Genomic DNA, 16,208 nt, shown 5'->3' with positions numbered 1-16,208 from the left:
CATAGCAAACCATGTGCATACTGTAAAATGCAATTTATCATTTCATTCTATTTTCTAGCATTTGGCCATAGACAAGTGTCTCTTGCTGCCCTTGGTTTTCTGGTAAGTACAAAAAAATATATATATTAATGATTGTGTAATAGGAACAACTCATGATTTAGCAAAATGCAGTAATGCTGCTATGCGTGTGTGTATATATGTCCACTCTCCCAGTCCTGTGTCATTTGACTGGATTTAGTGATAATCTACCAAGGTTTCTGGACCAGGAGGTCTCCTCGTATTACGTGCCTATACAGAGCTTAATGTAATGCACTGCATAAGAGAGCTGTGAGAACTACATCAGGATTATTACTACTCACAACCGTGCAAGTCTTTGTAAGAAACAATTCACCTGGATCATTCTGAGGATGTATTTCAAACAGGCTATTCAACACAGGTTAAAAAAAAAAAAAAGAAAAAAAAAGAAAAAAAAAGAAAAAAAAAAGTCTCCTGAGAGATTTAAAAACCTGCAAATTAGACGGAGAGTCAAAATAGTCTTTGCTGGGAAGAGAGGAAAATGCATACTTGCACCCACAGGTGACTGCTGAACCTGATGTTCCAATGAACATAACTATATCCTAGGACAGAGGCTCAGTAAGATAAGAAATTCTGACATGAAAATGTGTATTCTCTTCCATCCTCTGTTGGCATTGCAGTTGGAAAGGTTGAGTATTAACTTACCCAAGCAAGCATGGGTAACTGAAGCAGCCAGCCTCTTTGAAAATCAGTTGCAGATCAATTTCCAGAAATACAACAGTAAGAGAAGAAAGCAATATATCTTGTCCTTCAGACAAACACTATTCTGAAAAGCACTCAAACAGCTCCTGTGCGAAATTTAAATGCTTCCGTAAATCAGAACCCTTAAAGATCACCGTTTTGGCAGCGCTCATCTCTGGGGCTGGCCATGCAGTCCTCAGCTTTTCCTGCCCAAATAAGGCACAGCAAAGACATGCAAAACCCTCGTATGAAGAGGCTTACTTCATGGGGCTGTGCAGCTGGAAGCAATAGTCCCATAGTGTGGTGCCAGGAGGCAGTGGTGGGCAGTGATGCACCCAGAGCCTGACCGTCTGCGCCCTTCCGAAGCTCAGGGATTACTTGAAACCAAGCAAATTAGTTGCCAGTAAAACTAGCCCTTGACAAGATCTCTGCAAAGGAGCAGATATCTAAATGAAACATCCTTGTGACATGCTCTGCTATAACTTTCATGGAAAAGGGTGCCATCAAGGCAAGCAAAGAGCCCTGTTGAGGATATTTGCTGCACAATACAGCCATCCTCTCGAGCTCTGCATCAGGAGATCTGTGGTCTGAATTCCTACAGCTCTTTAGAGGAATTCATACCCAAGGAAACTCAAAACTTTTCTCGTTCAGACCTCGTGCTGGTAGATCTGACAACTTAAAACAGCAACATACAAAAGTAAATGATTTGAAGCTGTTTTCACAAGGTTCTTAAACATATGAATAAAATATTTGTAAGACTTATTTTTTCTCTTTTAAGACTTGTCTTTAGTACATATCCTGATTTAAGTGTATGCATCCGTAGCTGCTGTAAACAACAGTACAGAGTAATTTGAAGAGTGTCAGCAGGCCCTTCTGAAAGATTTTCCTATTTAGAGAAATTGCTCAAAGCTGTGCAGGGATGGTTATCTTCCAGGGTACACGTGGAATGCAAAGAGGGGAAACAGGATGTAGACTTCAACAGTTCAGCCTCATAAAGATGCTAAGGCTTCTGTCTGCACTTCTCCACTGCCCCACTTTTCTGAGACACTAAAGACTGGCTTACATTTAGCAGTACTTCTCAATTTAGAGCATTACCAGCCACGTTTCTAAAGAGTGACATAAGAGCTACTTACTAGCTGAATGCAGCTGCAGAGCCAAAGGTAAGCCAGAGAGAATCCCAGCAGAAATGCCCTTTCCCTGCTTTAACTTACAATCGATTATAGAATTACTACGTGTTATCTATAGTGTATAAATCTGTTTTTCTCCACAGTGATATACATGTAGGTAGCACATCTTTCAATCTGTACAGTGTTTCACAAAAACTCTTTAAACTTTTAAACATTTTTTTTTTCTTTGAAGCAATTGTAAACGGAAACAATCATGTTCCTAGTTTGTAATCAGAAGCACCTAAATTAAATGCACTTCTAATGCTGTGGCTAAAATTACAGCTCCTGATATAATGTTTTATAGTAGAATTTCCTTTTCTGCCTATTTAATGTTTTACATCTGGTGTTTATGATAGATGACAGCTAGGTAGTTGTAATTAAAAAAAATAAAAGGACTGCAGGATTTGACCCATGACTACCTATCCATGCAGAATAACAGCTTTGCTAGTAGGAGAACTGATTTCAGCTTTCCTAACAAAAAACACAGAAATCTCTCTGCCAAAAGAGGAAAATTCTTCAGCAATGTTATCTGCAATGTTCTTTCAGATAACGGCACATTTCAATACAAAATTAACTTATGTATTTCTTTCAGTTAGCTTTCATTGAAGTTTGTTATGGCTGCCTTTTTCATAATTGGCTTAAAAAAATCATATTTCACTTGTTTTCTGTATTAATTTTGTGGCTTTACACTTTTAATGTCTCTAGGTTTTAGCACTCTTCCTCCTTATTATTCTAATTTCTTGATTTTTGCCAGCTTAAAAAAAAGAGTAAACAATACATGAAAACATAACATTTTAACACTGCATTTTTTCAGTGTGAGAGGAGAAATCGGTCCTCAAACCCAGAACTGGATAAAAAAGTTCAGTCTGAGATTGAAATGTGTACCGGCATTTTGATTTTCTTCGTAAAACAAGGGAAAAGTGAAAAATAGGAAATGAGGTCGTTCTACTGATAGGTTTTCTTCTCCAGGCAAACCTGAAGCCACCTTGTTCTACATCTATATAACCAAACAGGGAGACTTGTTGCCTCTTCTAAAGATTTTAATCAACTAAATATTAAATATCAAGCGTGCGAATTTGGTTAGGCTGGAAATGGCATAAGCAGAGAGTAGCAGAACAAGGAATAATGTTGGCTCTGTTTACTTTTAAATTCCTGATTATTATCCATTATCCACTCCCATAGGGTGGCCGTGGAAGTCCTTCCAGAGTATATTTTGGAGACAGAGACAAAGCTGTAGGGGAGAGGGGGGGGACTCTGGTTATGCACTGTAACGCAGCTAGCATTTTAGGCATACAACTGAAAAGATGTTTTTAATGTCTTGCAGATGTGTGAAGCTGGAAATCACTTTATCAACGTAGCGTTAGCTCACCAAAATCACTCAGGTCTGTTTCATATTTGTCTGTTTAAGACTGAAGTGTGCTTAACCCATCCATCTTCTGCTGGTATATAATAATTTATGTATCTACGAGCATGGAATAGAAAAAGATTAAGTAGGTACCTTGCCATCGGTATGATGTGCTCAAAATAAATGTGGTGACAAGGAAATATTAACACTTGTTGTTGTTCTAAAACTTGTAGCAAATTTATCTTAATTATACACACCTACAATTTAAGTGTGAATTTAAGCATGGAATTCCTCTAAAGCATCCTGTTGACAACAGAGAATTAAATTTTAAATCAGTTTCAAAATTTTAAAAGTGAAATTGCTAGGGTTTTAGATATACCCATCTCATGCACAGATACACATCCACATACGTGCAAACACGATAAAATCATGAATACTTACACAGGCGTCTATCTAAGTGTGCATATGTATGCTTTTAAAGGCTGCTTCAGGTATGTTTTTCTTTCAGGATCTTTTATACCTTGCGAACAAAACCTATATATACTGGATACACTAGAAAATAAAATATATTTTCAGATAATAATGGTGTAATTTCCCACAATAGCATCCTGCTCAAGAAAATACTTCACCATGGTACAATCAACTTCACACACTGAAGTCACTTTCTTCTGTTCCAGAAAGGTTTTGATGTACTGTGGTTAGGCAGGTGCTTATGTTGTTTATTGCAAGGAGTCTAAAGCAGTTTAAAAGCAGCAAAATCATTTTTTTTTAAGCATCCTCAGTGTCTACAAGTATTAAAGACAGAACTGTTGCCAGAACTCGAAAAGTGAAATGTTGCAATTTATATGAGCGTTATCAGTGGCTGTGGAGAGTCGTGCTGTTAGCTCTGGAGTTGTTTTCCTGTTCTGCTCAGGAACGAAGGATGAGGATGCAAGAGGGGACAGGTTCATGGTCAGGAGTCAGCCTGAGTAAGATACATCTGTGTCCTTTCTATCCCAGAAGAGTGCCCTTAGCACTCTCCTGCTGGCTAGTACACATTAAACTACTCATTTCTCTTTTCCTCTGAACAAAGGTCTTATCCTTTGGACATGCCAAACCTTTCCTGTACAAACGGATACGTGGCTTGCTAAGCAGTGTTCTCACTGGGATAAATGCAGCTTTGCGGTCTCAAAGATTTCACAAAATTTCCAGACTATAGCTATACTTTGGAAGCATTGACCAAAGTGACCCTTGTCACATAGTTAGCTTGTTATAGGGCCTTGTTCCCCTCCCTGTAATAAAACCACGGGCTTATCTTTTTCTTTCTTCTTTTCCCTCTTTTATAAAGGAAGTAAAGCCTGTTTTCCAAGTCCAACCTACAACCCCTTCACATGGCTCTTCTTGCTGGTATCCTGTCCCAACTATACATATGAGGTACGTGACTTTCTCCTGTTTCTTTGCTAAGGGCGGGTTGTAAGGTCGTGTAAAACTTTCAGCCTGTGTCCACAGCAAGTCTGCAGCTCCTCCACACATCTCCCTATACATCAAGCATTACATTTTTTGTTTCAGAGTCTCCTTGCTCTCACAAATGTTTCTCCACCAGCCCTTCTCTTCCCTCACATGTGCAGCATGACTTTTGAATATATTCTCCTCCATTGCAGAGTCCCCAGCAACCAAATGATTTACCTCCCATCTCTTCACCCTCACACAGCACACTGGGTGGCCCCTTTCTAGCTGTTTTTCCTCTCCTCTCTCCAGTGCAAAGTGTTAGGCTCTTCTTGTGAAGATTTTCCCTTTTTTGTGCATACAATTAACAATGCCTTTACCTTTGCGACAGGTTGGTTCTTGGATTAGTTTCACGGTGATGACACAAACACTGCCAGGTAAGTTTGACATAGAGCAGAGAAAACTCTGAAATTGTTTGTGGAGGTGAATTCTGTAAAATTAAAATGTGCCCCAAATTTACAGCACACGAAATACTGTCAGCAAATCTCCCCCGTGACATGACTGTACAAACCTTCGACGTGCTACCCTCAGAAAATTGTGGGGGGTATGAACACTACTGAGACACCCCCAGTCAGCTTCTTTGGATCTAAACCTGTTTTTTTTGTGAAATATTATTGTCTTTTCACTTTTCACAGTGAAAATTAACTTTGAAATTTAATTAAGAAATACATATTTTTTTCATTTATAGTCAAACATGATACAGGGAACTTTCTTTTCACTGTAAACCTGGAGTGATGCTTCTAATAGGAAGAGCTAAAAAAACATACTGAGTAGTTCCAATGAGCAAAGACACACAAAGGTGCCAGGATTTTCCCACTTGCTTTTATCAGGCACCCAGCTCCTAATATCAACCTGCTTAGCAGTGTTTGCAGATCTTGCTCAGTATTTTGCTGAATCCTTAGAGCCCTAAATACCCATACAAATATGGTCCCTGGGACTGAACTCCCCGGGACTGAGCTCTCCAGAACATTCACTTTTTAATTATCTTGCCATTCCAAAAGAGAAAACAATAAAAACTACTTGCAAAAAGTAGCCCCACGTGGTTTACAAATGAAAAAGGAAGGGATTTCAGAAGCGACTTAAACTCCATCATGACAAAATAAAAATAAAACTTTTAATTTTGTTTGAAAGATAAAACATTTTTTTGTGCTACAGGTCCAGGTATGGAAATGATCTGAAAGTTCAGGGGCATTGTAGGGCTGCCTTCCTGGGGGCAGAAAACAGCAAAGGATGCTGTGTGTACATCCTTTCAGTGACTGTCCCAAACACAACTTGGCCAGATGCAAGATGAATCTGATCCCCCAGCTCATTTTAAGGGAGGAAAAGGGTACTGAATTTGAAAAACAAAACAAAACACATCCTCTACCTCTCAGCCTGAAAGTAGGGGAACCTAAGAGACCTCTTACTGAGCCTTGATGACCACAGCAGGGGCCCATGCAAGACCTGCGTGTAGGTCCATGCAGGGCTCTCCACTGAGATTTTTGTGAGACCTCACTTCTGGACAGCTTCATCTGTGGCTGTCTGCTTGCTCCAGGGTCCATCTGTACAACAAGACGTTACAGCACAGCTCCCTGTTGCGGTTGGAAGCTGAGGGTAAAAATGAAGAAGTGTTATAGGCCAGAAGCAAATCAGAGAAATAGTCGTGTGTGGTCACAGAGAATTCTGTGCCGCGACTGCACGAGGCCCAAGGAGGCCGTGGTTTATGATGAGGCCAGAGGTGTTTCAGGGTGTCTCTAGAAGATGTGAACATCTTCTGCACACGTTCTGACATGGCAGCTGTGAGCCTCAGGACACGTTATCACTGCCACTGCAAGGCTGAGAACGAGGGCAGGGTTAACTTGTCTCTGCCCACAGAAGAGACTTCAGACTTGTCCCTAAACCCTCCTGTGTGCACAGAAACAAGCACTGAAAGAAAACACGATCCTTTTTTTTTTTTTTGTTCCCTTTTTTCTTGATAGTCGGCATTTTTGCTTTCCTGATGGTCATCCAGATGTCTCTCTGGGCCCAAAAGAAACACAAGCTGTACCTGAAGAAATTTTATCCAGAGGTGCGGAGAAAAGCAGCTATGATTCCTATCATCTTCTGAGCCCTTCACAAGAGTTGAAGCCTAAGTGTACAGCTCAATAACTAATGCAGAACAAATGAGCCATTTAATTCAGTAACCAAAGAGGACAACCTACTGGATATCTTTTTCAGAAAAATAACAGATCAAAAAGAAGAGGTTTTAATTAAGTGGGGAAAAAAAAAAAAAAAAAAAAAAAAAAAAGCTCTTGAATTCTTCTTTCCCTCTAAAAGATTTTAAATTAATTTTCTGCAATGGAGCTAATTGGAAGACGATAAGAAAATTTATGTTGAATATTAGGCTAGATATTTAGCAGGTGTAAATGGGCACAGATACTGCTGAAATTAATGGAATACACCTCAACTGCATGCATTCAGATCTGGTGATTTTAAGGTTTGGTGTTAGATGTTGACCAGATGCATGGATTTTTGCATCTATTAAACTGCACAGAAACAGCATGTCCTGCCTCAACTCCTCTAAAGCATCACATCAAAGGATGACTTGCTAAGCTGTTAAAACAGTTTGGGCTACTTTTACAACTTTTTTTTTTCCCCCCATCTTTCTTTTTTATTTGATTTTGATAGCAAATTGTTCAATACAAATTGGCTTAAAATGATTCACTGCAGAGACATCTGGTTTTCTTTTATTTTCAGGTAGGCAGATCAGCCCCGCAGTCCCAGGAGGGGACTGTTTGTGAGCTGCTTCCCAACTTGCTACTAATTTGCTGCATGACCTTGGGTACATCATTTAAGTCCATACCCCCTTTCTCACATTAAACAGCTCTGGAAATGGCAGAAGACTTTCTGGACTAACAAGCATGTTAAGATCTTCTTGTTCAATGCCCAACTGCATCTGGACACCGTTCACTTTAACTTGTATCAAGCACTGTGAAATCCTTGGGCACAAGGTGAACCAGATTACAGCTTGTTATCAAAAAGGAGAGGGATTTTGACAAAATTTCAGTCCCTATCTGAACTGGCACAGATGAATGGCTTCTGCTCCACTTCAATTTGGCCAGTAAGTTCTCACTGCTACTTTGCTTTCCAGGACATTATTTTCCAGGGGATCCCCTAAAATCCCCTGGATTTGTTATTCAAGTCCTAAAAACTCTGTTTAGCTCCATTTGCAAATCAGTGGATCCTTGCCACGCAGAAGCACAATTGTAGTTAGAGACAGCAAGAGAATCAGAACTGTTTAAGCATGCATTTATGGCCTAACTCTGTATATCTTAATTCTAGTTTCATTCTACTACCATTGCACATTTATCAAGGTCTTTTGGCTCCCTTAAGCCTGTGAAAAAGATTGCCAGAAAACCTTTAGTTGTTAGAGAAATACCAAAATACAGATGCAAAGTAGGCAGTTTGTCTCCTAGAGGCTATGTTATCTTAGCACCAGCCCAAGTGTTCTAACAAAGTTCATTTGCCCCCAAAATTGTGTTTATATTCCTCTTCTAATGTCTAATCTAGAGTCTCACAATTTGCCCATTAGCAACAATAACTCATTTTCATCTTGGTAAATAAATCACTTTCCTTTTTTTTTTATTATTTTTTTTAAGCTGATAACATCTAATTTTATTTTATTTTTAATCCTCTCAATGGAAAACCCGAGTTAGAGTGAATACCCAGTTGTCTAACCCAGACTACTAATAAAGATCTGTTTCAGAAAAAGTATTTTCTGTACTCTTTAGTCACTAATATAACAGAAATATTTTGAAACTTTTTGTTCCAATTAGTGTTAGACATGTGAGTCATAAGAATGTTGTCTCTTTTTGTTTTTAACTCCAGTTACTGGGATTCTTTTAATTTCAGGTTAATTAAATGTCTCATTTTAGCAGTCTTGAAGTTTGAATAGTTCATGAGGAAAGGTAACTTGGTAAAATTACACATTTATCTAGTAGTCTCTTGGTTGAGATTATTGCAGCTTTAAGTCTGTTCAAGGCATGCTACCAGAGTGACTCCAATTCCTGGGAATACAGTTCCTCTTCAGCAATTAGTTTAAGCCAAGTAAGTACTTCAGGAATAGTTTACCTCTCTGCTGTTTAGTAGGTTAATTGGTATGTGAGGATAGGGGAAGAAGGGTGTTGGCTCCCTAACTGAATGACTTAAGTTTTAAAATCATGGTAGGAGCAAATACTAGGTAATAACAAATGAAGATATACTACAACAGGCTGTCTAATAAATAAATAAATATGGCAGGTATTTTGGGATTTGCTGATGTGATCTTGACTAGCTAAAATTGCTCTAAATTGTGTTAAGTCACTTACAAATAGCAATAAATCCAACTTCCTGCACATTCATGGATCTTTCTCTATTACTCTACCTTCTGTGATTTTCAGGGCAAGTTCTGTGTTTAGAACGGATAACTTATCTCCCTGTATTTGCCAGTAATTTCAGCAACAAGCATCATGTATATTCTGAAACAAAACAATTGTCTCCACACAAGCATTTTCTTGGGAAAGTTTGTCATGACTACTAATTACTTGGGGAAAAAAAAAAAAAAAGAGTTCTTATCGAGCTCAAAATACTCTGATATTTTCTTGTATTAAGGGCTAATGCGGAAATAAATGGTTAACTGAAAACATGTTTGGCAGTATTCTCTCTTAAGCACAGACCTAAATTCTTCAGAGCCATCAGTAGGAGGAAGACAGGGGCAGGGTCACCTGAGTGCCAGAATATCATCATATTTCAAGGTCAAAGGGAATGAGCCAACATCCAATGTGATCCATTGCTTAGGTAGTTGCACCCTACTTTAGCCGCTTAATACAGAGTTAGTTACTCAACAGACATTGTGAAGGATCTCACCAGCACAGCACTCTGCATGCACTGGCATACATGGGAAAATAATCAGGAAAACGTGAACAAAACTTTTCAGTGCTGCTCCCCTATGGGGGCCATTAAATCTACAACTTAGAACAAACAAAGCAGTTCTTTCCCTTTGAGCTCACTCCTTTTTTTTTTTCTTCACCTGGAAAGGTGATGGACTGTAGGGCAGTGAAGCCACAGCCCTGTGGTGCTCAGGATGTTCTCTACCCTTGCTTTTTGCTCCAGTGGCCAGCCTGAGCTTCCTTGATGCTGCTGCCAGCCCTCATCTTAGATGCAACATAATGAATGATGTGTGTCACGAGAAGCAGGAGGCAGAGCAATGCGTAGCAGAAGATTCAAGTGGTCAGAGTTGGAGTGAGACAGATTCAGGTTAGATGCAGGGAGCCAGCACAACTACTGGCACAGGTAGGGCCTTTATCTACTGGGCCAATTCCTGCTCAACACTCTTCAGAAGCTAGGTCATCCAAGCCAAAAGACCACAAATATGGCAAGGTACAGAGACGTGAGCCTACTAGACAACAGTTCTGGTGGGGACAGTGTGAAAACAATCAGCTGAAGTCCCACGGAGTCCTTCCTGGCCTGCCCAGGAAGGCTGGTGTGAACGCCACTGCTCAAAGCACTGCTTTCTCTCCCATCGGTGGAGGTTCCTCACACCCAGGTCCCTTTGTGTTCACCCAGCAGCTTGCTGCTGGTTTTCTGCTGTGATCCTCCAGACGGGTAAGTCTCATCTTTCTCAAAGTCTAATTTCAAGACTTTCAAATGAGGTAGCCTAAAGTTGGGCCTTTGGTTTCACAGGTCTACATTTCAGTGGCCTGCTCTTGCCATGAAATGCTGACCTTGACAAGAGCAGGCACCAGCTCAGGCTCTCTGGTGACGCAGTGAGGCGTTGTGATGGAGAACCAAAGTGGCAGATGCTCCTGTACACAGCTTGGCAGCCTGCGTTTGGATGCCCAGTTTGAAAAAGCCCTTAAGACCCAGCCATATGCTTGTCTTATAAGACAGTTAACACATCTTCCCAGTTGACAGGACTGAAGATTGTCTCAGTGATTTCATCTCTCCACAGAACACTGAAAACAGGAGAAGTGAATAGGCAGATGGTCATCCTGTTTTAAACATGCTATTATCATCAAAATATCTTGTACTTTCCATTGTTTTGTATAAAGAAAGTGACTCTAAATTGGCTTTTATCACACTAGGAACTGAGATAAAGCAACCTGATAGCAAAGTAGTTCTCTGAAAGAGAGCCTGCAGTGATAGCTAAATATAATAAAATAAAAATCACTGAATGTGAGGACTTCTAAAGCACACTATAAGAGGGAGAAAGCTATAGGAAAGCAAGAGACTATTTATCTATTTATAGTTTTAACAAGTGCTGCTGAACTAAAAATTAATTCAAACCATAAAGAGTTTTTCAGCAAGCTAATATTTTCCACATGATGCTTTATTGGCTTCCCTTTTCTGTATTTTCCTAGGCACAAGTTTTGTCTCCAAGCTATATTCTCTGTCATTAACATTCATGAAAGCTTTTAGAGAAATGTACTGTATGCCAGTTCCAGCGTTCCACAGATAAACGTAAATGAAGTGTTGTGTTGTCACTGCACAGTGACAAGTACCTACATGAATAATATTTTACTATGAAAAGCCTGGTTTATCACAGGTGAGTGTATAAAGGCTGCTGTATAGCTACAATTAAAGGCAGTTTTCATAACACATGGATTTAGCATCAAGGAATAATTTTTTTTCTAATGTTCTCTGCAGACGTAGTGTTCAGCTACGTATGTAAGTTGGACATGTAACTCTTTCTGCAGGTGTTGGAGCCAAGAGTAGAGCTGCCCTGGGCCTTTATCATGGCACCAGTGGTTGGCTATTTATTTGCCTAGCTCACCAGAGACTGGCTTTTACTCTGGCACTGCCCTGTGAGGACGGCTCTGAGAAAATATTTCCTTGTCCGTCTGGACAAGAAGTGGCCCACGTGAGGGGCGTCAGTCACCGCGCGACTGAAATACTCTGCACTGAATTGCCTTGCAAGATAATGGTAAATCTAAAACCTCTTTTGTCAAGTGAAAAGACAAGCTAATGGGCCCTGAAGTACGTGCATTTGGATTAAAAAAACCTACCACATATTAACACCTTCACAACACCTAGATTTCTAACATATATCTGCTTTTATCCAACTTCTGAAGCATTTGAAGGCTGAGTAACCAAGCAAGAGGAAATCATTTATAGATAAAAGAAATATGATAAAGAGTATTCAGCAATGCTAATGAATTCCTTATTTAAAAAAGCAAACTTCACATCTTTTGTTGAAGAATTCTGATCATTAGCTAGCTTCCTCGTAACACATGACATTATTCCTGGGAAGAAGTAATACAGCTCTACCTGTGATCCCTTCTGCTGTTCCAAATACTCTGCCATTCTCAACAAGGAAGGCTTTTCTTTTAAAATCACAGCTCCCACCATCTGGGGGCTCTTTCTTTTAAAGCACTACAGGGCAGGCTCAGAAGAAAACAGACCCCATCAAGCACTCTTTTGCTCTTACTCATACTGAAAAGTCGATGAGTTTTCAGTTGACTGGTGGAGCACCATGACACTGAGTTACAAAATAAACAAATACTTTAAAAAGTGTCCCTCTCCTGGAGACGAGAAAAGAAAAAATGTTTTGTTTTGTTTTTTTTTTTTTTTCCCTAGGACATAATATGAAGCCATTTCCTAGGTTCAAGGGCATCCTTGCAGAATGAAACATTGATTAGAGAGCTGGAAGGACTAGAATGTGGCTGCAGTGTGCTTTTAGGGATTAACAGATATGTCTTTTTGGAGAGAAATTTCACTCTTTCTGACAACAGAGCTTGACAGAAATGGATTAAAGATGACATGTCCAATATTGCATCTAATGAAAAACAAAGTACCTGTTCTGAAACCAACAGGGAATACTGTCACATAAGAACACTGTATTCTTCCACCCTCTGGTTTACGTCATCTCTTTGCAGAATGTGCTTTGCGTTTGGACCAGTATGGCTTTCATTCTAACTCTTACTATTTATCTATTAGAGCTTTGAGATACGCAGTAATGTCAAAGGAAAACCAACTCCTGATTTCAAAAGGCTACGGATGAAATATCCGTGTTACCTATTTCAGCCCTCTTGCCCCACACGCCCTAACTTCCGAATGATTCTCCTACACATTTCCTTTGCTTCTAACCTCTGCAGCTGTTCATGGCCTCCTCCCTGCAAAACACAAGAATAATTCTTCCAGGTCTAACTAATCAAGTTTGTAACAGCATCTTACTATTAAACCATAAATCTATGGAATAAAAGCTGCAACATAATCTCACATACGTTTGAAATGTTTTCTTATGTAGAGAGCCCTAGCAGGTAAAAGGAAAAGATATTGCAGTAATACAGACACAAGGACAAAGTGAATAGGACCGTAGTAATCTGAGAGCTGCAGTCTCCCCAAGGGCTCAGTGCCTTGGACATCTGTCCCAGGAGAGGGAAGCACAGATATAATAAAGATTTACTGCAATGTAATAAAGGCAGTGCTGATCTTGCTTACAGACCTGAAATTAACTTTAGAAGACATAGTACCCTGAGAACACTTAAATAAACAGGTAATCTATTTTGATAACATGCAAATATTTGTCAGAAAGTGTACCTCGAACATTCTTGCACTTGGTTTGGAAATGCCAATTTTACAATAATTTTCATACATGCACTATGAGCACACCATGGACTTGCACAGAGTACTGCAAGTTACACAGGGAATTACTGATAATGACTAAACAAAAGCATGCTGTTTTATTATGTGCAGTTATTTGTCTTCATTTTTGTCAGGGAAATAAAGTGCTATTCCTACCAGAGAAGGCGGTGAAATTTCTTGCACTTATGAACTGCGACGCCAAACCCTCAGGGCAGCCACACGACTGTGCCAGAGAGCTTGAGCTTGAAGGAAGGAATTCAGGAGTCATTCGTAGGTAGGAGATGACAGCTCTCCACAACCACCCTGCTCCTGTGCTGACGGGTCTGAGTCCCTGATGAAACAAAGACCATTTCAGCCACTGCTGCTCCTTTTCAGAGCTGAATGCCCAGGGGCTGTGGCCCCAGCCAGCTATTTCAGCACCCAAGTTCTCTTTGAGCAGCTCAAGGGCTGGGATGCCTCAAGCCTACAGCATCTCTGCTAGAAGATGTGCCGTGGACTCCAGGCCAAGGTGCTGAAGCCCGATGCAAGATGGGTTTAGCTCTCTCGGTAAGCCTGCCAAACAGCTAATGCAGTTTGTCATCCTTGAAGAAGCCACTGATGTTAGTTTCTCATCCCTCAAGCAACTCGTGGTACGTGCCAGCCGGTGGTTCACTGACTGGCTCTCGGTGGCACAGGGCTGCCCAGACCGACAAAAACAAGCACAGCAGCCGCTGCCTGCAAACGCTTTGAAAAATGACTTTTATTTACTGGCACGCAGTTTGTGTAAGGGCACTAAATCTAGGCACATGCAACAGGAGGCAACCTTGCCTAACTGCAGTTCTGTAGCCTTGGGACTGCAGATGCATATGTTATCCAAAGGGCATATTTAAAGCAAGCAAAAAAAAAAAAAAAAAAGGAAATGCCTCGTGTAATCACAACGTCGTGTCGCAATTATTTGTGAATAATGCATTATAAAACATGCTGACAAGATCCCCACTTCTCAGCAGCCCTTTGAGCAGTCATTTTTTTTTTCAGATACCATTGAGCAAATAGAAATAAAATCAGATCCTTCAGCATCCACAAACATATGGTTGACACACACAATCAATAGGCAGTTACAAAGAGAGAAAAACTGCAGGAGTTTTCTTATTGGAGATACGGAGGGGGGAGAAACTCCCACCCCCCACTTGGAGCAGAGAAAATAAAATTGATTCATTGGTTACAGTGCAAGGAGATGAGCATCTCCAGCAAGAATTAAGGACACAAACAAGGTCACGACAAAATTTTCAAAGCGGCAGCCAGCAGGATTGGCCAAACTGCCTTCCATTTTAACTGCAATTGTCGATAAAATAGGCACATTATGAGGCAGGCTGAAGGATGGTCAAAAGGTTAAGCCCGGCGAGCTGGGAGAGAAAACAGACAAAACCACCCTCTGACACAATAAATCTCTGCAGACGGGGCTTCTGCTGTTGCTGTCCTGACGGGGAGAAGGGCAGAGAGCTGAGGGCAAGCAGATGTCCTAACACCTTGATCTCAGGCAGTGATTTGCAGTCTCCCAAAAGCAGTCTGTGCACAGGTTCTTACCAGGTCTGGGCTGCTGCTCTGGCACTTTTGGGCAGGCTCAGTCCACTGCTGTCCTTGCTGGGGAAATCCCTGGTTATCTTGCTGAAGGAAAGTCAACCTCTAAGCTGAAGGAGCAGCCACCAGTCTACTGCAGCCCCAGGTTCAGTCCCTTCCCCTGATTCAGAGCAGAGCGATTCAGGGCCCGTGAGCCTGCAGTAGGCAATGAAACCAACAAAGGTCAGAGGGAGTAAAGATCATGCCTGTTATTTCTACTACTTACCTAGAGCTGCCAGTGAGTTTCCCTGCAAGATTTTCTCTCCATTTCAATTTCCTTCATCCCCAGAGGAGATGCTGCATGCCTTTATGTTGCAGCAAAACACTCTACAGCCGCAAGAAGTGAAAGCCATCTGTTCTTTGAAAGTAAAGTGTTAGGTCTTTTTTCTATTTTTTCTAATTAATATAACGAATCTTTCAGTTTGCTTGCATTTCACAGACAGATGAAATACTATGTATTTCAGCATAAGTTGTGAGAGAAATAGTTCAATCAATCCAAAATGACTGTTTTTTGTTTTTTTTTCCTTCTGATTTTTGATTCACAGAAAGTGTCAAATATTTATGTTTTCACCAGAAACCAAAATTTACCGATTCCCAGTGGGGACCTCACTTTCCAAATCTCCCTTTTAAGACCCAGTTGCTCACAGTGCTTCTTTCCCTCAAACCAAGCATCACTTCATTGCTAATTCCTGTAAATTACGGGTGTGAGGGACAGCATCCCCTTGCTTTCAGAGAGCGAACCAGCCAGGCTGAATCCTGCAAGCTGGAAAACATAAAGGTTGATTTCCCCAGCAGAGAAAACCTCTGACCACCATGCACATGGGAGTCTCTGACACAGCTTGAACTGAGAGTGAACTGAGCCTGATGTATCAGACCATGGAAAAGTCAAAGCAGCAGCAGGAGTCAGCATGCTGCCAAGGGGGAAACGTGTAGCACTGTTTGGGGATCGGGAAGGGAACTGATGGTGCAGAAGCTCTCTGAGACCTGCTGGCTCCCAAGGATAACCAGGCAGTGCCCTGTGCCTAGCTTATGCTTCCAGCCCCCAGATGTTTCCACATTTTTAAGCCTGCCTGGCTCAAAGCAGCCTTGGGGCAAGAAGGGAAAAAGTCACCAGAGACCAAGGTGTCCCTACCCTGGGCTCTTGGCAAGCCTTCTTACCCTCAGTGAGCTGATATCCTTGAAGCTCTGCCCTGTCCCCCACGTCCTCCTGCCCTCAATGGTGCCGCAGTGCATTCCTACAAAACAAAAGCTGTCCACGGTTGCAGATGGCTGTTGTAATC

The 16,208-nt window shown here is 40.9% G+C and overlaps 1 protein-coding gene across 6 annotated transcripts in view; it reads left to right on the top strand.

Annotated features, from left to right (window-relative positions):
- Positions 1–14,231, top strand: part of TECRL (trans-2,3-enoyl-CoA reductase like) — a 65,169-nt gene extending 50,938 nt beyond the window's left edge. For 2 of the 6 annotated variants that reach the window (XM_038178655.2, XM_005019096.6), the window contains exons 8-12: positions 59–102; positions 3,247–3,304; positions 4,595–4,680; positions 5,084–5,129; positions 6,711–9,003. In XM_038178655.2, the coding sequence (XP_038034583.1) occupies positions 59–102; positions 3,247–3,304; positions 4,595–4,680; positions 5,084–5,129; positions 6,711–6,838 (362 nt within the window). In that variant the 3' untranslated portion in view covers positions 6,839–9,003. Of the gene's footprint in view, positions 1–58; positions 103–3,246; positions 3,305–4,594; positions 4,681–5,083; positions 5,130–5,214; positions 6,109–6,710; positions 9,004–12,324; positions 12,967–13,466 lie in introns of those variants that run through there. The other 4 variants (XM_038178658.2, XM_072037107.1, XM_005019097.6 and 1 more) reach the window with 4 other exon arrangements.
- The last annotated feature ends 1,977 nt before the right edge of the window (positions 14,232–16,208 follow it).

The sequence above is a fragment of the Anas platyrhynchos genome, chromosome 4 (genome assembly GCF_047663525.1).
Source record: "Anas platyrhynchos isolate ZD024472 breed Pekin duck chromosome 4, IASCAAS_PekinDuck_T2T, whole genome shotgun sequence".
NCBI lineage: Eukaryota > Metazoa > Chordata > Aves > Anseriformes > Anatidae > Anas > Anas platyrhynchos.
The sequence above is the reverse complement of the archived record's forward strand: the minus strand, read 5'-3'. Positions and strand labels throughout refer to the sequence as shown.